General features: G+C 38.5%; 1 protein-coding gene across 29 annotated transcripts in view; it reads right to left on the bottom strand.

The window, feature by feature from the left end:
- LOC129659044 (uncharacterized) overlaps window positions 1-26,238 on the bottom strand; it is a 464,676-nt gene that overhangs the window by 389,002 nt on the left and 49,436 nt on the right. For 15 of the 29 annotated variants that reach the window (XM_055590091.1, XM_055590083.1, XM_055590086.1 and 12 more), the window contains one exon: window positions 888-995. The exons of 10 other annotated variants lie outside the window; for them this stretch is intronic. In XM_055590091.1, the coding sequence (XP_055446066.1) occupies window positions 888-957 (70 nt within the window). In that variant the 5' untranslated portion in view covers window positions 958-995. Of the gene's footprint in view, window positions 1-887; window positions 996-21,353; window positions 21,440-26,238 lie in introns of all 29 variants that reach the window. 4 more of the 29 variants (XR_008717760.1, XM_055590068.1, XM_055590069.1 and 1 more) reach the window with 2 other exon arrangements.

Here is a 26,238-nt window from a genome sequence, read left to right as displayed (position 1 = left end):
TCTAAGTCCTGGCCTGCCTCTGTGTAGTGGGCACTAATGTACCACCACCTTTGGCAGCCCAGAGAAACAAAATACTCTCCCCTCTCTACCCAAGGTCTTTCTTCCTGTTTTCCAGTGCAATGCACAATGTAGATCCAATATTCACTTATATCTTTGGGCAGCACAATTAGCATAGCATTTGTGTAGCAGGGAGAGCACGCCCACACAGTAAACAGGATGTGCTCTCCTCACAGTACCTTCATCAGTTAGCACTGTGACAAAACCATACAGCAAGCTCTCCTTTACAGAAAGCTTTTCAACAGAAGTTATAGGCCCCACAATTCATTATATCAAGGGGAATCGCCACACTGGCCAAGAGGATTCAGCCACGTAGATTAATTCTAATATTCCTAAGATGAAAAGATATTCTCTCATTTGCATTTCCTTTTTCTCTGGATATTTCATACCATGTCACATTCAGTTCAGTTGCTCAGTCGTGTCCGACTGCAGCACGCCAGGCCTCCCTGTCCATCTCCAACTCCCGGAGTTCGCCCAAACCCATGTCCATTGAGTCGGTGATGCCATCCAGCCATCTCACCTTCTGTCGTCCCCTTCTCCTCCTGCCTTCAATTAATGGAATTCAATAGAAAGAATATGACATTAATGTGTCCTACCATCAATTAGTAATGAACATGCTCTTTTTTTAATGTGTCTATATTATTTATGAATGGCTCCATTTTTATTTTAGGGAAGTTTTTGGTGGCCAGGGGAGTAGAGTAGGTGGGGGATTCATGCCAACAGCAGCTGGCAAGCGTGAATGAATGGAGCAATGGCCCAACATTTAACATATGCCTGAAGAAATATTATAAATTCTCTGTAGACATTTGAATTCTGGACCAATATCTTACCTCTGAGGTTTCCTGATTTGAAACCTATCTTCTCTTTACACTTTTCTATCTCCACGATTTCAACAAGCATAGACACACTGACAAAGGTGAATTAATGTAGAACTATCCCTGCAATTCAAAGAACAAACAACCCATTTGAAAGCATAAACTTAACTTGGTTTCATAAGAAAGTGTTCCTATGATAAGTAGGCAGTGTGTAACATTCACAGGTAACAGCAAAGCAAGCCACACAGATCAGTGCCACTGCTTCAAGCTGACAGTACACACCAACGAGCTCACAGCCTCAGTGCTTAGTTTATTAATTCTAACCCAGAAGTCCAGTATCTTTGAAAGAAAAACAACTTCAGGAATTTTTAATAACCAGACTGACTAGGTAAGCAGTTTTCACACTTAACTAGAGCATTTGCAGAGCACAGAGTATAACATCAATATACAGATACTTAGATACACATATACACATATCTTTGTATACATATACATATTTCCCTGGTGGCTCAGAGATGAAAGTGTCTGCCTGCAATGCGGGAGACCTGGGTTCGATCCCTGGGTTGGGAAGATCCCCTGGAGAAGAAAATGGCAACCCACTCCAGTACTCTTGCCTGGAGAATCCCATGGACGGAGGAGCCTGGTGGGCTACAGTCCACGGGGTCGCAAAGAGTCTGACACGACTGAGCGACTTCACTTCACTTCACATACATAAGTGATATCTATCTATATATGTATAGATATCTCATATACATCAGGATCTGGTGTCACAAAAAAGCAAAAATGTAACAGAACTAACATGTAATGCATGCCATAAACATGAATATATTGCCTTTGCATTTTATATGAAAGCCATTACAAAATTAAATAGTCCACAGCTTATAGGGGTTGCAAGCCTATGTACTAAATGCTGTTGCTGTTTTAGTCAATCAGTCATGTCCAACACTTTGTGACCCCAAGGACTGTAGCCAACCAGGCTCCTCTGTGGGATTTTTCAGGCAAGAATACTGGTGTGGGTTGCCATTTCCTTCTCCAGGGAATCTTTCAGACCCAGGGATCAAACTCGTGTCTCCTGCTTGGCAGACAGATTCTTTACCATTGAGACACTTGCGAAGCCCCTATGTACCCAATAAGATAAAATAAATTACAAAGAAAAGTAATGACCACTGGATTCAAGTTAGTGCATACTTAAGAGAAACTCTGCTTATTCTTTTTTGCTTTGGATTCTGCTTTAGTTTATATTTGCATTCTTTTTTGTTTCGGGAGGATTGTGGTGGAGCAGTGATGAGGAAGAGAAGTCAAAGGCATACTGCCATGAAGTAGAAAATCACACGGCACATGCAGAAACTGAATTGAGTTCAATTTTCACCTGAAAAGAGGTGAATTCTTTATTCTCTGACTACATTTTTGGTCACTCATCAAGTATTCTTTATCATTCATTCAACCACTGTTGACTGACTTCTTGCAATGTGCCAGAGAATGAGATGGTTCCAAGGAACCCTTCCTTCTCTCAAAACACTTAGAGAAAGAGAGAGAAAGAGGACAGTTATGTAAAAAATGAGGCTCCAGAGTGATAAGAACTACAGTAGAGGTGAGTGAGATTACAGCATAAGGAGACACAGCTAAGACTGGAGTCAGTGTCATGAAGGCCCCCTGGAGGATGTGACTATTAGCTTCTTTTTGAAGACTGAGTTGGCCAAATAGAGAAGGCAAGTCAATATTCCAGGTGGATGAGGTGCTAGTGTGCCAAAGAGCAGAGAATGCAATTCAATGGGAAGAGGACTTTGGTTTGAAGCAGAGTCAAACAAGAGATGAAGTGGAGAAAAAGAGTTTGTTTGTACTTCCCATACTGAGTGGTTTAATTCTTATCCACAAAGCATCAACATATTAAAGGAGGTGGCATTTTCAGATTTGCATTTAAAAGAACATTCTGGGTAGCAATTTATGAAAATGGATCATAAGGAGGCAAGCCTGATGTCAAGGAGACTCTGAAGTTGTCTGGAGAAATGATGGGGCTTGAACTGATGATGGCCATGGAGACTTATGACAGCCAAGAGATTGAAGAAATATTCCTCTACTGTAAAGGAACTTTAATGACCAAGTAGCCAGAAATTGGTAGGGAGAGGAGAAGAAGGGGTCAATGACCCAGGTGCCTGTATGGTCTTGCCATCTCATTTACTGAGATGGAAAGTGTAGGAAGAAATGGTGATCTGGAGAAGGGAAAGGTAACAAATTTGCTTTGAGATATGTTGACATCACAGTGCCTGCCCAAGGAACACACAAATGAAGATGGATGCCAGAGAATTATACAAACCAGTTGGAAGCTTGAAAGAAATGTCTACTGATTTGGGGACATCGGCCCACAGGGCATCACTGATTGCATGAAGTCTTCAATAGGTATTGTGTGAGAGGTAGGTGGCCGGAGACTGAACACAGAGCACACAACCTCTTGCCTAAGAGAAGCCCAAAGAGATGGGAAGACAGCCAGGAAACATGATGTCACTGATACCAAAGGAGAGGGAACTGTGCAAAGGACCAGCTTGGTGCAGGCATGGTACCAGAGACTGTAGTGATTCACCTGAGAAGTAAAAGTCTCCACTCTAAAGGAGATCAAAAAGAAAGCATACACATATTAAATCATAATACAAGATAGAATGTGACAGATACCATTTTAAAAAAAATTCAGATTAGTGCTCAGGAGCTCAGAGGAGGGAGCAGCCATTTCCATTTCAAACACAGAAGTGACACTGCAGTGGCTGTTGTATGTAACACATGGTCATAGTTTTTTTATGGTATTTTTTTAGTTTATATGGTATTTTTCAGATCTTTACTAACCACTCCTTTTTTTTCAGAAATCTTCTTTATCATAGCTGAAAGTAATCTCTCCCTCCTTTGAAGACCTAAATACTGCATCTAAATTATGATATGTACCACATTCTCTTTGCTATGGATTTGCTGTTTTCTTATCTCTTTGACCAGATCGTAAAGCTCTTTGTGGTCCCAAACTCTGTCTTACTTTCCTTGGGACCACTCTCCCCTTCCCCAGTGCCTGGACCAGCCCCCACAGGATGACAGTCTTGCTCTGTCACTCTGTCCTGGATTCAAAACCCATCGCAGCCACTTGTTCAGCTATTAGCTTCTTGACAATTCACAAATGATTAATGCCCACTAAGGCATAGTTTTCTCAACTGAAAGTAGAAATAAAATGTTCCACGAAGGGCTATTGTGAGTATTAAGTATAATGTTTCTAAAACTACTCAGGAAATTATTTGGCACACAGTAAATATTCAGTAATGGTTTGTTTTATTTCAATGTACGGTACATAACAAATAAACGCTTACAGAACTAACAAATACCTGAATGAATGATCGTGGCAACCAGTTTCCATTCCTAATAGATTTCTGATTCTTTTAAATTCTTGAAATGTTCACAACCTATTATAGCTAGGCCTCCTCTACATCCAGTATATCCTTTTCCATCAAAACGTTGCTTAAGATTTCTAGAACTTTTGCCTCCAGCTACCCTCCTTCTCCTTAGCAGTATCAGAAATATACTGTGCAGTGGACTGATTTTGTTTAGCAAAATTTCTTACTAGTATGAAAGCAGAAAATATGGTGTTAGTGCTTTTCATCAGAGAATCAACTATGAATAATATTCTGTTCTTCAAGAATTTGAGGTCTTTTAGATGTTGCTTATTATTTGTCTTCCTGTACAAAAGACCTAAGCCAGGCAGCCAGGTTTTAAATCCCAGCTCTGCTTTCCAATGTTGTGTTAGTTTCTGCTCTACAACAAAACAAATCAGCTCTGTGTATACATGTATACTGTTTTTCGTGAGCACCCCTCCCTATCCCCAATCCCATCCTTCTAGGTCAGCACAAAGTACGGAACTGAGCTCTGGGTGCTGCACAGCAGCTTCCCACTAGCTGTCTAGGTTACACACGGTACTGTATGTATCTCAGTGCCACGCTTCCAATTCAGCCTGCCCTCACTTTCTAGTTTTGTGATGTTGGATAATGTATTAGTTATCTCTAGCCTCAGTTTTCTCATCTGTTAAATGGCAATAACCTACATCAGAGAGGTGCTATGAGGATTAACCAAGCATGTGTTTACAGCACTTACCACAAAGTAAATATAACATAGATGTTACTATTTATTTCCTATGCATTCATGCAGACTTTGCTACTCAGTGTTTTCTATTCATGTTACAGATAGGTTCAATCTCTCATTATTTTAAATACCTCAATTGGCTTGTACGCGCAGCATGTTTTCTAGCCTCAATTAATATACTGCAGAAAACAAAATAGAAAGTGGTTTAAGGTTTATTGAATGATCTGAAGTTTTCCCCAAGTACTAATTAAAGCAGCAAAGACAGTTGGTATGACACATTGTTTCCTCAAAAGCATTCTTAAATAAAGCTTGGAGAACATAATAAACATGTTTTTCTTGTTTTCTTGGTGTTATTTCATATTACCAGGAAAGATTATAGAGCTCATTTTTTAATCAGAAGTAAAATAAGACTATGCAGATAAAGTGTCATCGGTCAGAAAAAAAGCAGAGCATGCCCTGGTGTCCTTTCAAGGGCCCCAAACAAGCCTTGCTGTTCTCTGCCCTCGCCCTTCCCTCTGTCTGTGTCAGATAGATCTAGATATACAACCTACTGTGTCACCTGGGCTAGTTAATTATCCTAAGTCTTAGTTTCTTTATCTACAAAATTGAGAACAACTACTTCAAAGACTGCTGTGAGGATTAAATGAGAGAATACAGTTAAATCCCTGAGCACCATACCTGGCAAATAATGAATGCTTAATATACATAGCTTAAAAATAATAACCCTCAGTTTGAACAAAGAACAAGATAGATTAGCTATACCAGACTAACCCTCATACTATAAACAATTAAAATTCTGGACATAATATAAAGACACACGGATTGCAGTCCCTGAGGAGCAACTAAAGCAAGCAGCAAACTGAGAGGCTATAAACCTAAAGAAGAGCTGTACTTCCTGTGGCTGTTTTCCCTGTAGACTCTTACAGGCTGCACTGGCAGGGGATAAAGCTGAGGAGGGGAAAAGCTGAGGAGGGGAAGAAGGGACCTTGCTTCACGGAAGAAACCAAAGTTAGAGTGCAAGGCTGCCAGAGAGGCTGGAGGTTAAAGGGCAAAATCCAAGAAAGAGGAGAGTCCAGAAGGAGGGCCCAAAATATGGCTGCAAATTTTTCTCTAGTGGTACACAGGGAGGAACTCCAAGAAACCCAACACAAAGCAACAGCTGGGGCAAAAGGGAGAGCAGATATTCTAGAAACGTCTCGTGCTGGAAAAACAGAAATTAGTCTCTTTAAGTCCCTCCAAATGGAGAGGCAGGGTTAATATATTAAAATTTGCCTTGTTAAACCCATAAAGCCTTCCCTAAAGTAGGGCAAAGGCAGGCATCTAAGAGACTGACCCAAAGGCAGTACATTTGACTGGCCAAAGAAAACTTGATGCTTAACTCAATGTCTGTGAAGTTCAGTGTTCATTCAAAATCAAGGCTTGCTAAAAACAGAAGAAAACCACCAGAAGCCAAAAGAAACATAAAAAAAATGAAATAGATGTTCCGGTGTTTCAGATATTAAAGTTATCTGAAGGGGATTTTAAAATAGTCATGCTTAATATATTAATAATAAATAAAGAGATGGATGGACGATTTCAGCAGAAATCTAAAATCCCTAAGGCTCAAGCTGAAATTTCACAACTGAAGATATAAAAATTGAAATCAAGAATTTAACTGATGGGTTCAGTAACATATTAGAGATAGCACAGTAGATAATTTAGTGAACTAAATACATGACAAGAAAAAGTGCTCAAATTAATGCCTATAAAATAAAAAAGGATAGAAAACATAAGGAAAAATAAGAATAACAAAGGATTCAATGAAAAGGTCTGGCATACACGTCATCTGAGTATTTGAAGTAGAAGAGACAGAATAATAAAACTTAAATACCTGAAAAATTTTTCCCAGGAGTTTTCCAAAATTAATGTAAAGTGTCTAACTGTACATTTAAGATTCAAAAATTGCATAAGCAGTCAGTAGGACAAATGTGAATAAAGCCATACTTAGGCACATTGTAGTTAACACTATTAAAAATTAAGGCAACGAGAACATGAAAAAAGTACAAGACAAAAACTAACACTGACATCTGACTCTTCAACAGAAAAATGTAGAAATAAGACAACAATGGACTGACACTTAAAATGCTGAAAGAAATATATTGCCTAGAATTCTGCACCTCTCAAAATTATTTTTCAAAAAATGAAGACAAAATAAAACTATTTTTAGAATATTAAAAACTGAAAGGTGTTTTGCAGGCAGATCTGCATTACAAAATACTGACAGGACTTTTGAGACTAAAGGAAAATGATCTCAGAGAAACATATAACGTCAGGAGGCAGTGCAAAAAAAGGATTTATTTATGGGTAAAAAAAAAAAATAGTGCATATTGACTATTAAAACAAAAATATATACAATTCACACTTGAACAGCAAGGTCTGAACTGTTGAAGTCTACTTATCAGTAGATTTTTTTCAGTAAATACATAACTACAATACTATGCGATTAGGTGTTGGTTGAAATCTCAGAAAGTAGGTATGGAAGGCAGAGCATAAAGTTATACCTGGATTTTTCAAGTGCACAGGGGGTTGGCACCCCTAACCCACAAGTTGTTCAAGAGTCAACGGTGTATTTTGTCAGTTTGAGGAACTGACAAAATATAGATGTAACATGTTCAAGCAGTAGTAAAAGTATACTGTAGTCAGTAATGTAAACACTCAAAAGAGTACTAAAAGAATGCAAAAGTTAAAATCTTAAAGGAATTATAAAATGGATTAATAATGAAGAATGATAAACTGATGAATATAAGTGAAGCCAAAAAAGGAGGGAGAAAAGGACCAGTAGTACAAACAGTATGGAAAACAAAACAGTCCACTTAAAGGAGTCAAGTTAGTGGTTATAGTTAATGTAAATGGACTCAACTTTTTAATTAAAATACAAAATTTGTCACACTAAACAAAAAGCAAAATGGAGGCATATCCTCTTTATAAAAGAAACTTTAAATGTAAAAGCACAAAAGTATGAAAATAGGTATACCATGTAAATATTAAACAAAAGAAAAATGGTATGGCTATATTAATATTGGACATAGATCTTAACTAGAATAATAAGATATAAAGATGTACTTTTCAATGTAATAAAAGGGTCAAGTCCATAGGAAACTATAAATTTTAAAGTACATAAACTATAAACTATAAAGTCATAAATTTGTAAATACACAATAGCATAAATTTCAAAGTACAAAAGGCAAAAGCTGACAAAACTAAAGAACATACAAACCAACAATCATAGAGGCAACTTCAATACATTATTTCAGTCACTAATAAGAAAGCAGACAAAGGAATCAATTCAACATAGAGAAGTTAAGAACATTATTAACTAACTTGACCTAATCTGGCTATAGAACACTATACCCAACAAATGTAGAATGAATATATATATATATACATATTTATATAGACATATATGTGTATGTATAAAGACACGTACAATATATAATATAATATATACTATATATAATAACTTATTTAAAGACAGACTTTTTTGGTTAAAATGAGGATCTTGTCTTTATGTTCACAAAGTGTTAAGAAATAGAAAGTTATAAGTCAGTCTTTCCAAGAACCTGGTGTCCCAAGACATAGTGTTGAACAATTAATTCTGTTTGTATTTATTCAAAACCTTGAATTCTTAGAATTTAATTCTGAATCAGCTCTATTATCTTCATCCCAACAGGCATACATTTCAGCTACAATATACAGAGCTTCTGAGATTTTAAAAAAAGAGGTGGGAGGAGAGCCAATAAATAGATAATTCATTTATTCTAAAATTAGTCCCATTTCAGACAAATGCCATCCTATTATAAGACTGAATAAACTAATGAAACATAGCAGAAAAATTAATTACAAATAGTAAGAACCCAGGGATAAATTTATAATGGAAAAAGGAATGTTATTTCTTCTTTTTTCCTCAGGAAAGTTGTTGCTTGCCACATAACTTTGACTTTGAAAGTTTTGAAGCAAAATAACTCTTCTGGGGTACCATAAAGTTAATATTTTACACTTATTTAGAGAAAAAGTTTCTGACAAATATTTTTGCATTGTACAAATAAAATCTGAAGAAGTTATAAGATACTAGCCAAAAAGAGTCAATGAATAGTGACAAGATATAACTTTTGAAATAAAAGCTTCTGATTTGTAAAAATTAGCAGTGAAAATTCACCCACAAAGAGGTCTCTAGATGGGTCTTATAATAGATATTAGAAAATCTGAAAAATTTATTTAGCTTTTTATAAGAAATCCATCACTAACCTATTTTTTTTAATAAAAGCCATTATATGTTTGCTCATAAATAATTTTTTAAACATCTCCTCAGACTTATACCTTGCAAATTCATCACACATTCATTTAAAAATTATCCATGAAGTATATTCCATGTTCTAGGATTAAGCTAGGTGCTGTAGTTAAAAATAGTGAGTCAGAAGGACTTTATTATGAGTAAAGTGAATAAAAATGACAGTAAATTATGGAAGTACATCAAAGGAGAAACCAGCTTGTGAAACATAAGCTAACAACAGCAGGCAAGAGACCTGCTTTAGAGGGAGGGTCACAGGAGGCCTCACTAGTGTATTAACGTTTGAAGGGACAGTGTCCCAGGCAGAGAGGATCAGGCCTCACTGGAGTCAGGAAAGAAACTAGAGAGGCAAGAGAACTCCCTGGAGCTATGGAGGTCCAGTGGTTAGGACTCGGAGCTCTCACTGCAAGGGTCCAGTTTCAGTCCCTGGCTGGGGAACTAAGATGCCACAAGGCACTGCCAAAAAAAAAATAATTAGAGAGTCAAGGAACTGAAAGTCCATGGGACATGGAGCGAGGGGAAGAGCAGACTGAGTGAGTCATCATTCAGGAAATTAAAGTAGACAGATTTAAAATATAGATTTTTGTGGGTAGATTCACCATTCTTGCTGATTTACTACAAACAGGGGGTAAGGGACAGGCAGAAAACAAGGATAAACTCGTAAATGTTTGCCTTGGGCAACCAGGTAGATAGTGGCACCACGTACTGGCATAGGAAGACTGGATGTTGGGAAAGGACAACTTTGCAGAGTGGGGATCAAGAGCCTTACGCTGAACATGAAAAATTTTCCTAAAAATTATTGCACTTAAGAACAAGAAGGCTTGGGTGAGAAGTTTGAAGAGTGGAATTTGCATATATAAAAGGAGAAGTCATTCTGAAGATTTCAGAGGACTTGACCTTGTTCCTTCCCTTAGATGTATACTATGCCCTTTTGTGAAACACAGACGCTTTGGTCAAATACCTCAACATTTTGAAAGAATTAGGAAATGGTGTTAAACTCTTCCAGGAATAGAATCCACCCTGGGGCTTCCCTAGTGGCTCATATAGTAAAGAATACACCTGCCATGCAGGAGACCTGGGTTTGATCCCTGGGTCAGGAAGATCACCTGGAAAAAGGAACGGCAACCCACTCCAGGATTCTTGCTGGAGAATCCCACGGACAGAGGAGCCTGGTGGGCTGCAGTCCATGGAGTCGCAAAGAGTTGGGCATGACTGAGCGACTAACACTTTCACACTTTACTCTAGAGAAGAGATTAAACACTAAGGAAAAGGATGAAAACAAGGCTGTAAGAACGTACCTGAAATATCTGCACCATATTTATTTAAATGTATAAAGTATGTGGGCAGGATACACTCATTCAAACAACTATATCTGTAAGTCCACTTCATTTGCATACCAGCTTGTATTTTAAAGGGGATTTTCTTCTTTCCTTATGACAAAAGGGAAAAACTGCCTTCTATGAAATTCTAAGATTTTGAAGTTATTATAAAGATGAAACTTCTCAGGGGAAGCAGTTTTGACCTGCCATGATTCCCTGCAGTATTCCCATAATATTAGATGGTTACTGCCTTTTCTTGTCCTTAAAACCTCAAGTATTTTACTATTCTCATTTCCTTTCCCATCTGAGAGCTCTGAAACTAAAGCTGGGAAAGGAATGAACATCAAAAAAAAATCCTTTATTCTCAAAAATTGATCAGCTAGAGGAAAGGAAGAAAGTAAAATGCTAAGTCAAAAACCATCCTAACATGTAAGTTGCCTTTCTTAAGTGCAAAAATTCCTGTCATTTTCCTGGATTATGTGTATATTTTAAATAGTGTTTCACGCTGGGGTTTATTATGTGAGTTTTGTTTGTTTCTATATCCATTTTGCCAAGTTTCTTAATGTGTAATTTTCATGAATCTAAGTAGCAGTTATTTATATCTTCTACTATAATAAACTACTGATTCATATAATATTAACTATTACATTAATTGAGTGTGTATACTATAGACTGGAACACTGTTCAACAGTATTTCATATACTGTTTTCTTTAATTCTTAGAGCTACCCAATGAAGTAGGCATTATTAATCATTTCACTTTATAGACACAGATAAACAGCTATTAAATCACTTGATCAAGATTAAATTATGCATCTAATAAACAGCTAGTTCCTTATTCACCATACTTACTGCTGTTCAATTAGACTTTGGACATAATGTATTTAGAACACTAAATATATTTTTAACACTGGCCTACAAAAAAGATAGTAAGATGAATCTATTATGTAAATCATTATTCTAAATCGTATGTGGCCAAATTGAATTGTCTTTTTTATGTTCTACTGATTAAGATCATAAAGCATTCTCCCAATTGAGAAAAGGTTCTCTCATCCATATATATGGTATATATATTCATCAAATTATTGAGAACACACTATGTATTAGAGGCACTTAGTGTATTTCAATAAATAAAAGAGACAAAGCTCCCTACCTTCTGGCAGCTTACATTCTAATGGAGGAAGATGCATAATAAACATATAACCTAGCTTAACAGAAAATTAAAATATGGTGACAAGTGCCTTGGAAACAGAAAAAACAAAATGTCAGCAGAAAGTCATCAAGTCATCAGTACTGCTATGGCACAGGGGTAGAGGGGGTTGCAATTTAAACAGGGTGGTCAGGATCAGCCTCACTGAGATACTCAAGAACAATTACCAGCAAGAATTTTATTCTTGCTCATTGTTCTCCAAATAATAACACATAACAATAATCTGACTGCAGTGTTTCCGTTTTTAATGCTACTAATTATCTTTTTGGACTTTGGCCACCTCATACGAAGAGTTGACTCATTGGAAAAGACTGATGCTGGGAGGGCTTGGGGGCAGGAGGAGAAGGGGATGATAGAGGATGAGATGGCTGGATGGCATCACCGACTCAATGGATGTGAGTTTGGGTGAACTCCGGGAGTTGGTGATGGACAGCGAGGCCTGGCGTGCTGCGATTCATAGGGTCACAAAGAATTGGACATGACTGAGCGACTGAACTGAACTGAACTGAATTATCTTATTGAATAAATTCAACACATATAGAATTAGGACAGAAACTGTCATCTCATCAAGGAAATAAGGCTCTGTATGATTAAGGAACTGATGCTTTCTTTTTAAAGCAATTTATTGTCAATTGAGTAATGCGTTGTAACATCACAGAGTAAAACAATCTTAAAGTCAGAGCTTTAGTTCTTGAAACGCTTGAATCTGAACTTTCTAATTTAGCAGAATGGGAGTATTTTTACCAATTCCATGGAAAATTCTGCCAAATATTGTATGTGTATATATACCTGCACACATATTTAAACATCAGATGGATAGAATAAATGCGTTAACTATGTAAAACATATACATAATTATGAATATTTGTTAAATACTGATTTGCCTGATTATTGCACAAATAGAGACATTGACTTTGGCACCTAAGGAAATTTGCCAAAGACTCACAGATCACGTATCAAATTACCGTATCTTATACGGATCTCTTAATTTTCTCTGAAAATGCTGCTCTTCCTCTACTGCCATTTCCCAGTCCCCCAAACAAACACCCTAGATCCTTCTATTTATCACACCCCTCACCTGTTTGGCATGTCTTGTTTCTTCATCCAAGCCAAACGTAAGGTACAATCACGCACTTCCCATCTTCCTCACCACCATTCAGCACTATCCTCCTCACCTACCTTTCCACTTCCCATCTTGACAACTCTCCCCAACACCTTCACACTTACTTACTCATTATCCATCCAGCTGCCAACGTGAGCTCTATGTCAAAGTACCTCATTTTCACAAAGCTAAAACTGTAACTCTCGTATAAATGTAGAATCAATATGCATCAAAAATTCTGAATCAATTAATGACACAACCAGGATTTTGAAGCTGGATCACAAGATAGTTGGAGAAACACGGTATACAGGACAAGCATATTGAAATACGCTTGCTGATTTAGAGACAAAACTGGCTAACGTCCTACAGGCAATGAAACTATCACCTATGGAGTCTTCTTCTCTACCTCTCAAAAATCCTTTGCATCTCTAACAGACAAAAATCTCCAAGTCCACACATAATGCCATAGAACTGGGGCTCTAAAATAGAAAGAATGTCAAATGAAGATATTCCCTTAGAGAATTAAATAATCCTTCGAAGGGCCTCCTGGACATTGTTCCCATTTGATAATAAAAGCATACATAGCCATCTTTTGGCCTTATTTCCAAGTCTGTGATAGTTTTTCTTAACAAGCATAAATAAGATTCTATCCTTCTCTATTTTAAAACTTTTCTTTCTAGAATGAAATAAAAATTGCCTACCATGAACCACAGAGTCTACACAAGCTGTTCCTTTGCATCTTTTCTACCATCCTCCTGTGATCCTGCCACACTGATCTTGCTGTTCATCAAACATGCCTCCTTCCGCCTTTTACTATGCCTTTTCTCTCTGCCTACTGCTCTCCCACCAGATTCAGCTATGGCTTCCACTTTGCATCATTCAAGCCTCTGCTCAAAGGCCCACATGCACGTGCATGCACACATGTGTACACACACACACACACACACGCATAACACACACACACACACATAACACACACCTGCCACATCTTTCCATCCCATTGCTTTTTATTTTCCTTCAGAGAACTCACCATGGTATGATGTGATAGTATTACGTTTCTAGTTGTTTATTGTCAGTATTCATTTTTAGAATATTAAGGAATTTTTGCCTCTTTTATTCTTCACTATCTCTTTAGTACTTTGAATAGTGCCCAATGACTGAAGTCACACAGACACTATATAGCACTGCCTCAAAAAGAAAATGTTGCTCGCTTAAAACACTGTTTCTTATTTCATAAAAGACAAAAAATTAAAAAGTAATTCCAGAAAGCAACAGTAAAATAATGCCACATCTGGGATCAGGAGCAGGGAAGGGCACACTGGGTCAGAACATGGAGCCTGGACAGATGCACCATGAAATGACAGAAAGTCCAGGCAGCCCTGAGAGGCTGAGAATACGAGAAAATCCAGAGAGGTGGGCTTTTGTCATCAGAAAGAACTGTCTGGTAATTGATTGGTGATGGGTATCACAAGGAGTGGACATGGATTCAGGACAATTTTGGGGGGCAGACCACTATCATTCATTGAGAATTGCTCTGTATGAGGCACTGTAGCAGGCACTTTGGCTGTTATCTCACTTAATCTTCATCAAAACCCTTTGAGGTGAGCAGCATAATGAAAGTGGAAGTGTTAGTCACATCAACTCTTTGTGACCCCATGGGCTCTACCCCGCCAGATTCCTCTGCCCGTGAAGATTCTCCAGGCAAGAATACTGGAGTGGGTAGCCATTCCCTTTTCCAGGGGATCTTCCCGACCCACAGATTGAACCCAGGTCTCCTGCACTGCAGACAGATTCTTTACAGCCTGAGCCACCAGGGAAGCCTGAACAGTACAATACCTATTTTTAAATTAAAAAAACCAAGGTTCCAGGAAGTAGAAGTTGTATATGACTAGGAAGTGGCCAGCCTGCATTAGCACATGTATCCATTCATCTGTTGATAGACATTTAGGTTGCTGCCATAGCCAAGATATAGCTTGACCACAATGAACATAAAAGCTCAGCAACAAAAAACAATGCATGATGTTAGGGCAGAACTTTCTTGGGATTAATATGCATTTGCTGCTGCTGCTGCTAAGTTGCTTCAGTCGTGTCCAACTCTGTGCGACCCCACAGACGGCAGCCCACCAGGTTCCTCCGTCCCTGGGATTCTCCAGGCAAGACCACTGGAGTGGGTTGCCATTTCCTCCTCCAATATGCATTTAAAATTCCTGAAATCCCTCACAACCATAGCCAAGAATTGTCCCTAGAGTATCCTGTGGCATGACCCCAGTGGTAGCAGAAAAATGATTACAGAAAAAGGGCCTGGAAAGAGAATTAGACTGCTATAAAAAGTCAGTTCATTGCAATGACTATTTTTTGTGCACCTCTATTTTATAGGATGTCCCAGACCAGGCATCACCAATAAAAACTATCTCCTCCAAGTCTTTTAACTACAGCTGAGCTTTGAACCTGAAGAACATATCATTTAATAACCATATTGCGTATTTTCAAGTCATTACACTGGAAAGGAAAGACAATCTCCCTTTCACTACAGCTCCCCTGTTTTCACATAGGTAGTTCTGTATTAAGTTCATCAATCACTTCCACACTACGAATTCCAAAGGTTTTCATTAACACTCAGTCATAGAAGACAACCAAATGATAATAAAAGTTATTAAACCAATATGGAATGTGGAGGGGAGAAGTTAGCTCTTAATTTGGATTGACATGAGTTATTTTCCTCCTGGAAGTATACAGTTTTGCAAATAAGAATGGGATTCTCTGTAATAACAACTACCCACATAATTCTCTCAGAAATAAAGTATAAACATATGCTTGAAAATCAGTCCGCCTGTACAAAATTCTCTATTTTTGTACCAACTTCAAAAATCACAGAGAGAAACAACAGTGAGCCTAGTTTTGCCTTCCCTCGTGTGTTTAAAAGGGAAAAAAAGGCAATGCATGAAATGGAAGAATTATATAAAAAGTATTAAATGCTGATGCAGGATACGTTTACTTTTAAATATTTGATTTAATTTAATAAGTAACTTTTTATTTGGTTATGAAACTTAGGTCATTCTTCAGGTTCTGCTGTTTTCCTGAGGAAAACTAATCCCAAAACAGTGCTTCTTGTTTGCTGAGCTGAACAATGACTGGTCGTCTATGAATTGGTGGGGAAATAACTGGGGTCTTCACTTCCTCACACGTTATGTTTGTTCACAGGCTTCTTTGATGTTAATTCTCTTCACAGCACTTATGTTGGTAATGAAAGAATATCAAGGGCCCCCTTTCATGGCTACAAAGTTAATTACTGCAATCAGAGAGCATTTGCAACTGTGGTTTGTACCAGCGCTTATCAAGTCCTTAAAAGTATTCATTGGCTTGATTCCTGGACAAATCACCTCAAATAGAGCAGTCCATAAATGTACGTCAATTACCTTGCAGATTTATTTATCCCTTTTTCCCCCAACTGAAGTTCACTGAACTGTAGATAAGAAAGACAATGAACTTGGTGGTGGATTAAAAATAGAGAAGTTGTCATGGAAATGAACTCTTTCCTTTCTCCTATAAATAGATGAAAGATTTTGGAAAGGTGTTCATTATAAAGAGAATGTAATTTGATAACTAGACAAGCAGATTTTGTTTCAATTGTGAAAATTAAAATTACGTAAGGCCTAGAATTAAAATCTTTCTATTCTGTTCAGTTCTGAATATATTTCTTAGGCTTAATATGGTAACACCACCCTGCATTCTGAAAAGGGTACAAAGGACCAACAGCATAAGACCAGACTCTGCCCTCAAGCAGCACAATTTTTACAAGTAAAAACAGTCAATGAAGTATGATTCCTAGACAGAACTGCAGTAAATATAATAAAATCATGAATCTTTTTGCACATAAAAAATTAATTTAGAGAAAAGTCCCCATATAGGTCATTAGATAAACACACCTAGATTCTAGCCAGGTTCTTGCGGATGTAGCAACTCACTCTGCAGCAAATGAACTGAGTCATTCATTCCATGAAGGCAACACACTAAAGGGGGGAAAGTTGAGCTCTGACTTCAAATGATATACCCACTTTCACCCGTCCTTCACCCACTTTGATACTTGTAAGCAAGTCACTTTAGGGCTTCTAAACTTTAGTTTCTCATCAGAAATAATGCCCACCTCAAATAACTCTAGAAGGAATTAAGGGAGATAATACAGATAATGTGAGAACTTTATTAGTGTTCAAAAAAGATAGTCCTCTCTCCCCAGAGCACACCATATCTGCATCCAAGGCAGGGACTATAAAGAGAATCGGGGCACTTTTTCAAGTTGGAGAAAAGCAACAATGCCAGTCATAAGAGAAAACTGATACCACCCATAATGAATAAGGCTTTCCATGCAAAAATAGAAAAGTAAATACTACTTTAACTTCCACTTATAAGGAGCAAACAGATCTATTGGAGTAAGAGTTTGCTCTGCTGTCAGTCAAAGCTGATTAACTAATTCTGTGTATATACACTTGCTGCTCTTCTGCTTAAAGCGCAAGTTACCTCCTGGTCCTCTGTTGCTTCTTTGCACCTAAGTGCTCAGTCGGTCTGAGGTAGGCTGAATAGTAGCCTAGCCTCCCATACACACATACACACATGTGCGCACACACACAGATGCCCACAGCTTAAACCCTGGAACCTGTGAATGGTACTATACATGGCAAGAGGAACTTTGCAGATGTGATTAAGAATCTATGATGAGGATATTATCCTAGATTATTCAGGTAGATCCAATGCAATTACAAGGGTCCTTCTAAGAAGGAGGCAGGAAGATCACAGGGAGGGGAAACCCAGGTGACAACTGTAACCGAGTTGGAGTGGTGAGGCCACAAACCAAGGGATGCCTCTAAAAGCTGAAAGGGACAGAGAACAGACTTTCCTGTAGAACCTCCAGGAAAGAACCCTGCCAACATCTTGCTTTTAGCCCCATAACAATCATTTCAAATTTCTGACTTCCTGAACTGTATATTTGCAGCCACCAACTATGTGGTCATCTGTTACAGTGGCAATTAAGAAACCAATACACCACCAGTGAATCTCTCCACTGTTGACAGCTCATCTGTTTTATAAAGTTGAAGTGCATCCCTTGCTTTTGGTTCTTCTGCATTAATAATGATAACAACAGCAGCAGCAGATGGCATTTGTAGAACTCCTGAATTGTGCTAGACACTGAGTTAGACATCTTACCTACACTGTGCTATACAGGAACTTCTATGAAACCATTTCACATACGACACATTGAAGATCAGGATTCCAGTTCAGCACGATCTCCTGCCAAAGCCCATCATTTTAACCACTATGACATTCTGAATCTCTTCCCTCTATTCCATCGTCTCTCCCTTCCTCTTAGATCCCCATCCCACAGGCAGAAATCACTGGAAAGATGCCTATTTCTTATATGTCTCCAAAGGGAGGTTTTTAAAGAAGGAAGACCTTGACCTATAACTGTGTGTAAACAGTCATGCTACTCTAAGGAAATATACACCTAGGGAAGCTCCAATACTTTGGCCACCTGCTGCAAAGGGCTGACTCACTGGAAAAGACCCTGAGGCTAGGAAAGAAGCATTGAGGGCAGGAAGAGAAATGGGTGACAGAGGATGAGATGGTTGAACAGGATCACCGACTCAATGAATGGACATGAGTTGGGGTGCACTCTGGGAGAGAGTAAAGGACAGGGAAGCCTGGGCGGTGCTGCAGTTCATGGGGTCACAAAGAATCGGATATGACTTAGCAATTGAACACCACCACCTAGAAAAAGAGAAAGAAGGGAGGAAAGTAGAGAAACAGATAGGGAGTGAAGAGAAGAGGAAATTTTTGAAACTCTATCCCCAAATAAATGTCACTGTTTACTCATATGCAGGGTTTAAGTTAAGAATATCATGAATAGGTAAAGAGAAGTAAGGACATACACAGTGAAGGATTAAGCATAAACCAAAAAAAAAAAAAAAAAAAAAAGAGAGAGAGAGATAAAAATAGACACAGTTTGTAGGCAGAACTTACTGAAAGACTAGTCTGACTCAAGCAGTAAATTTAAATTAGGAAAGGATAGGAAGTTTGACACAAGTAAGTTGAGGTCAGTTTTCTAAGAAGCTTAACTGCCAGGAAGAGTTGAGGATGCAAAGCCTTTATTCATTTTTGAGTAGGGGACGGTGAGAAGGTGAGAAGGCTTTTTTAAAAAAAGAGAGAGGCTTTTTAAAAAAACTTTTATTTTTATACAATTTCAAAGGTTACTTTCCATTTACAGTTATTCTGAACTACTGGTTACATTCGCTGGGCTGTACAGTACATCCCTGTAGCCTATCTTACACTAAGAGTTTGGACCCCCTACTCCCTCACTCTGTATTGTCCCTCCCCACCCCCACTGGTAACCACTAATTCATCCTCTATATCTGTGAGCCTGTCTCTTTTATGTTATATTCACTAGCTTGTTGTATTTTTTAGGTTCCCTGTATTAGCAATAAAATATAGTACTTGTCTTTCTCTGTCTTAACTATTTCACTTAGCATGTGAGAGGCGCTTGTTTAAACCTCTGCCTTTTTCCACCTGATCTTCCTAAAAGTTTAAGATCAGAATTAAAATTTAAATGAAGATAGTTTTTAAAATATTTACAATAATTCAATAACTATTCCTGATTTTTAAGTGTATAATTTAGAGGTAATAAATAGGTACTTAAATTTTAAATGATTTCACTACTAAAAAATTGAAATCCTTTGCAGGCATACTTTCATAGACTATACATACTGTATCACATGACATTTATTCAGCTTTGAGAGGCAATAACCCCCTCCATGGTATTATAAAGCTCTGCTAAATCAGACAACAGTGCTTATCTCTGATGCAGAAAATGATGATAGAAAAGAAAGGGAACTGACCAAACTCTGATGACTACTTCATGTATGTCTCTCATTAATCCTTACAGTACTACAGGGGAATTTATTATCTCCAGTTTACAGATGAGGAATCCAAGGCTCAGAGGATTTAAGTAACTCGACCATTTAGAGATATTAATAGAAAAACTGCATCTGAGCTAAGAAAGTGTCTATTCCATTGGAAGAGAATTAAACTGAAACAGACATTTTAGTTATTATTTCCTGTTATCCATTCATTTTCTTATAAAAACAAACACTTTGATAACATCAAAAAAAACAACTGAACTAGGCTATTTACCAATTTACTGAGGCTAGCTTCCCTGGTGGCTCAGAGGTTAAAGCGTCTGCCTGCAATGCAGGAGACCTGGGTTTGATCCCTGGGTCGGGAAGACCCCCCTGGAGAAGAAAATGGCAACCCACTCCAGTATTCTTGCCTGGAGAATCCCATGGACGGAGGAGCCTGGTTAGCTACAGTCCACGGGGTTGCAAAGAGTCGCACATGACTGAATGACTTCACTTTCTTTCCTTCCACACTCCTTCCTCTCTGAAGCAAATATTAACACATTTCTGTGACAAAAAACTATGTGTCTATACCACAATCTACTGTTAACAGTTGGAGAGCAAAGGGTCCCTCAAAGCATCCTTTCAGAGAAAACTCAGAAAGTAGTCCCCTCCCCTACCACTAGGCATTGAAACACATTCCCTAAAATTTTTTTTTTTTTTTTAATTTAAAAATACCTGGAACCCCACAGTACCGTACCATATATAAGATAAGCAAGGTCTTACTGTATAGCACAAGGAACTATATTCAGTATCTTGTAATAAATTATAATGAAAAGAATCAGAAAAAAGAATATAGATGTATACATCTACAAGTGTATAACCAAATCACTTTGCTGTACACCTGAAACTAACACAATATGTAAATCAACTATACTTCAATTATAAAAACATACTTGGAACCCTAAAGCAAAATGCACATTTTGCAAGTCCAATTTTCTATTCAAACACTGGGGGAAAAAAATACTGCCAGCTGAAATGAAATGTTAATTAATAACTGATTAATACTCTTGCTAACCAGAAGAGCCCTTGGGGACACTTTTCCAGAACAAGGCCTCAGTGGCTGTATTTACGGCTTCGTGTCCTATGACAGTTCCATTTCACATTCAGTCCTATCTTCCTTGCTAAAGCACTTGTCTTGAGATTCAGAAATTTCCCTCCACCCGCCTCAAGCCCCCCACCCGCCCCACCAAAGGTATGTTTCTTTACTAGGAAGCTCTTCAGTTATGTAAATGTGCTGAGAGCATTACCCTGAGAGAGGGCACTAATGAATTCTTTATATCCCTAAAGATCTTAAATAACATACACAAAGCCAGAGATTTTAAAGCCAAAAATGAAAGTTTAACCATGAAAGAGAAATCCATGGGGGAACAGCATTAGACTGCTTCAGGAAAGTAACCCTTGAGCTGTGACCCACTTATTAATTAGGAGAGGCTGAGGTTCAGAAAGAAAATTCGCTAAAATCACATCAGCTACCTTAATAGATTCAGGGGAATTTTCCCTCAATCCACTTGATTAGTAGAGGCTGAAATGTACTATCTTCTACAGGATGATTATGTCGACTGGAAAAAAAAAAAAAAGCACAAGGTGAGAATTGTGAGTTAAGCTGTATTTGGGCAAAATGAGGAGTAGAGCTTGGGAGGGCGTGTGTTCATGCATGCCTGCTGTCACTTCAGCCATGTCCAACTCTTCGCAACCCTATGAACTGCAGCCTGCCAGCCTCCTCTGTCCAAGAGATTCTCCAGAGCCTGGGAGACAGCATCTCAAATAGCTCTGAGAAACTGCTTCAGATAGGGAGATGGGAAGGTCAGTACATATGTGATTCCAGTGAAGGGAGAACACATGCAACCCAACACATATGTCTTGCAGAAGGCTATTGCTAGTCACAAGGAGCAGACATCACCATGAAGGCTTTTAGTGTTTTTCTAGATGTGAGGAGATACAAGAATTGGGCTCATAAAATTGGCTCCTAAATATATCTAACTATCTGAAGACCTGTTCTGCCAGTTTTTTCCAGAGCACAGAGTACCTCATTTCTGATCTCCACCTCCTTTCAGGGGGTGTTGAGGTCAGCATCTGCAGCAGCTCATAATTGAATTCTTGTAGAGATAAACAGCAAGTACCAATTTGCAGGAGACAATTAGAAACAATCTGTATTCATCTAAAATCTTCACTTCTTTGCCTCTTATGTGGGAATGATCTTTCCCCTAGAACCTGACCCTAGATGGTTCTCTGTCTGTTTATTCTGATGATTTAATAACTGAGCAACTAGCGTTCCTAATGGCTACTCCTAAAACACCATCTTCCTCACTAATGTCATCAGAATGGCAGGGCATACAGATAGGAGCCATCAAATGTGATATCAGGCATGAGAAATCAGGCTTTTTTAGAAAGTACAGAGAACCTGCAGGTGGTGGTATTAGAGGGGAATCTGTATTTTCTTTTTGTTTTCATTTGTTTTCCAAATTTTGAAAATGCTTTACTTATCCAATCAGAAAAGTTATTTTTTAATGTCAATGTAAATCATACATCATATCCCATGCTGAAATAGAAAGCCAACAGATCTCACTGCAAGGTCCAGTTCAGCCAAAATGGAACAAAATCATTTTGGAGGAATGGGGTCATGGGAAACTTTCAGGCTTGAGAAAGAGGCATGTGTCATGAGATGAGGAGAATCAGCATTTCCCAAGGGGTCAAGAGGGTTAAGAAGTCACACAGAACATTATTAACATCATCCTTATTTGAGGGCAGGAAAAGTTTGATCTGATCCAATGTAAAATGTATTATTTATTTTTAAGATTCTTCAATGAACGTCTATGCTGCCAAGATCTCTAGTCAATGGGGAGCTAAGAGTGCAGGCTTCATAGCATGGTGTTCATGAACCTGGTGAATTTACCACAGTCCACAGGCCAACTGTATCCTGCAGATACTTCCCACATACTGAGGGCAGGTACCATCAGTAAGTAGGGTTTCCATGAACCAAGCTCAGAAAACTGATGTGTAAAAGCCTGAGGTCATTTTATTAATTCACAAAAACAAACAATGGTCTTAGAGACCCAAGTGCCTAATTGTGTACAACTAGTCCAACTGCTGCATTGAGACAGACCTGATCAGGGAGCCAATTCATAACCAGAAAACAATTTTAAGAAGCATGAATTCAAAACTGAGAGAGGTAATGAAAACAAAAGTATTCATGAAAAGGCAGTTTTCCAAATGCTTTATAGAACCCCTTCAGTTTCTGCTGAAATGGTTAAGGTGGAAGGTTTCTGTTCTCATCTTTAATTGTGAAATGAAAACATAGCCTACAATCTCATTTTCAAATTCTTGGGAGAAGCCTCATGTCAGTCCCCAGCTACTAAACACAATTGTATATTTTTCACTCTAATTTGCTCTATGTTTTAATTAACAACCCTGAAGCTGCCTTGAACAGTGTTTCCTACCTTTCTCAGCCTGAGTAAAATCTGCCTCACACTATCTGGTGGAGCCAGACAGTTATCTTATTTATGTCCCAATATCTTAACACAACATAATTAAGGAAGCTGGAAGGTGGAGCACAAAGCAGTACTGGGATTGTTTTTCTGTTTTCCAGAGGATACTGAGCATTTCTATCATAATGTAAGGAGACTGGGGTCACTCAAGAGAAATTATTGCTTCTACTGTCATATGTCCTTCTTCGTGGCTGGGAAAAATGAATACTAATGTGCTCAGATACATGAATTCGAAAGCTTTCAATTTACTTGGTAGCATCAGTGCCATTAATTTATACTCTGCTAATTTAGAATATATGATTTAACCTGCATGCATGCATGCTAAGTCGCTTCAGTCGTGTCCGACTCTGTGCGACCCTATGGACAGCAGCCCACCAGGCTCCTCTGTCCACAGGATTCTCTAGGCAAGAATCCTGGAGTGGGTTGCCATTTCCTTCTCCAGCGATTTAAGCTGAGATTAACTGAATTTAAATGTAATAAAACCACATTTAAATATTCTATATTAATTTTTGTAATCCCGGATACAATTCAAAGTTTTACTACTATCCAAATCATAAATACATTCTGTTGGGTTAGTCAAAAAGGTCCTTCAGGTTTTTTCCATAAGCTGTTATATGGCAAGAGAAAAAGAAAAAGAAATGAATTCCTAGATTATCTTGGAAACTGTCTCAACCCTTTGCTTCACCCCTTGGCTGGAACATTTACGTAGCCCCCCAGGGATGGTAAGGGTTGATCAAATTGACTGGCAAGACCGCCTCACTTGTAGGGTCCAGTTTTCTAGGGACAGAACACAATGTGCCCAGGTGGGAGCCTGCTGAGTCAGGCTTGCACAATAGCTGCACATCCCTGATAGACGCCCTCAGCAAGCAAGCTTTCAGTGTTTATTTATAAACACAGAACACAGGGTTATCATTATTTTCAAGAATCTAAGATTCTTAAACAGGGCTTATGGGTGGGGGATTCATATTCCAATGAGCTGATCTTTATCAGAACCATGAGCTGAAGTTCGGCTTTAGGCTCCCTAAAGAACTCAATTATTCTCCTTTGGCCAATTTTCTTCACAAATCCAACTCTCTCTGTGCTGTACATGAAAAAGCACACAAGAGAGAACAGAATGATCTCCATCTCACCCTCTTTCATTTTTTTAAATCTTTCTTAAGAAAACATTTTGGCCCTGGTAAACACTCAGGTACTTGACAGTTCTATCACCTGAACACATTTCCCTAAAACAAGAGAAATAATACAATGCCAGGTTCAAGAGCGAGCCTATGTATCAAAAAGTAGCTGACAGTCGGCACACTAGAGTTACTCTTCCAGAGGAAAAACCAGGCAGAACAAACATAAAAAAGAACAACCTTCTAGGAGATAATTTCCCACAAGCTGTATAAACTTTCTTTAGCTAAACAAATAGTCCTAGAGATGAACTTTTGTTTTCCTATTTTGGGGACACATCGTAATGATTACCTGCGGTTTTTCTCACTGGAAAACTTGACAACGAGACAAAATATGTTCTTTGTTTTTCCCAGCTGAATGTCTCATAAAGATATTTTCAGAATCTAAGTTTTTCCCTTGTGAATGATTTTATAAAATTTAATATCAACTGTATAACCATCAGATCAGACTTTGTCAAAGGACAGATCCTCAAGCCATGCTCCAGAAATTCCACCCTGAGACAGGCAAAGCCTTTGTTTGTTAAGGACCACCTTCGCAGTCTCCCATTCCCCAATATATCTTAATACTCCACAACCTCAAAGAGGTGGGAGAAGCTGCCGTGTGTTGTCAGATGCAAGTTTCATGAAATGTCAATGTACTCTGAAGATTTTCTAGGGACAACACTCTCAAAAATCAACCTCAGATAATGGAGCAAAGACATGGAGCAGATAAAGAGCTATAACTGTGTGCTAGGAGAAGGAGCTTGCGTCCACAAGTCATAGAAACAAATCAGAAAAAGACATCAGTGTCCACGTAAGACCCTGGGCCCTCCATCCATATGAATGTATAACTGGGAAAGGCCCAGCCATGGGAGAGACTTAGGTTTAAGCAGTTAGGAGAAGTTTGCTCAGTATGACTGAGTCATCCTCCTACCAAAATGATTTCCTAATGTCTCACCTCTTGCCACTTTTTTTCACCTGCCTTTTCTGAAATTTCTGGTCTCCTCTCACACATGAAGTATCCAAGTAGTCTTACCTCAAACTATAACTTGAATTTGGAACATGAAGCCACTCACCCCTTAAAATGATGGTTTAATCAAAGCCTCATCTGAGAAGGGCAAGACCTTCTGTCTGCTTCACACCTTTGCTTCAGGAGTGAAATGTCACTGGGGCTTACGATTCGCCCATGTCTTGTATTACAATTGCAACAAATACAAGGAGAGGAGTTTTCACTTTGTTCTCTAGGAATGTGCATTCATTTGTTCATCCCACTTCAACTCTGGTTAAACTTTTACTCAGCCAAGTGGAATGATTCATCAGGTAACACATGGAAATTTGATAGCATAGTTAGAAAATCTCAGCTCCACTGAAAGCATTTCAGGGAAACACAACTTCTTCACCAGTCCCTTTAATTGAACCAGGCAAATGAAACAGTATAATGAATTCATACCTTTCTAAAAGGTCCTTTCTAGTCTTAACCTGCCCAAGAGGACATAAGTCAGATATGTTCAGTTCAGTTCAGTCGCTCAGTCATGTCTGACTCTTTGCAACGCCAGGCCTCCCTGTCCATCACCAACTCCCGGAGTTCACCCAGACTCACGTCCATTGAGTCAGTGATGCCATCCAGCCATCTCATCCTCTGTCGTCCCCTTCTCCTCCTGCCCCCAATCCCTCCTAGCATCAGAGTCTTTTCCAATGAGTCAACTCATCGCATCAGGTGGC

This window comes from Bubalus kerabau, chromosome 8 (genome assembly GCF_029407905.1).
Source record: "Bubalus kerabau isolate K-KA32 ecotype Philippines breed swamp buffalo chromosome 8, PCC_UOA_SB_1v2, whole genome shotgun sequence".
NCBI classification, from domain to species: Eukaryota; Metazoa; Chordata; class Mammalia; order Artiodactyla; family Bovidae; genus Bubalus; species Bubalus kerabau.
Note: the sequence above shows the minus strand (reverse complement) of the source record. Positions and strands in the feature narration are given on the sequence as shown.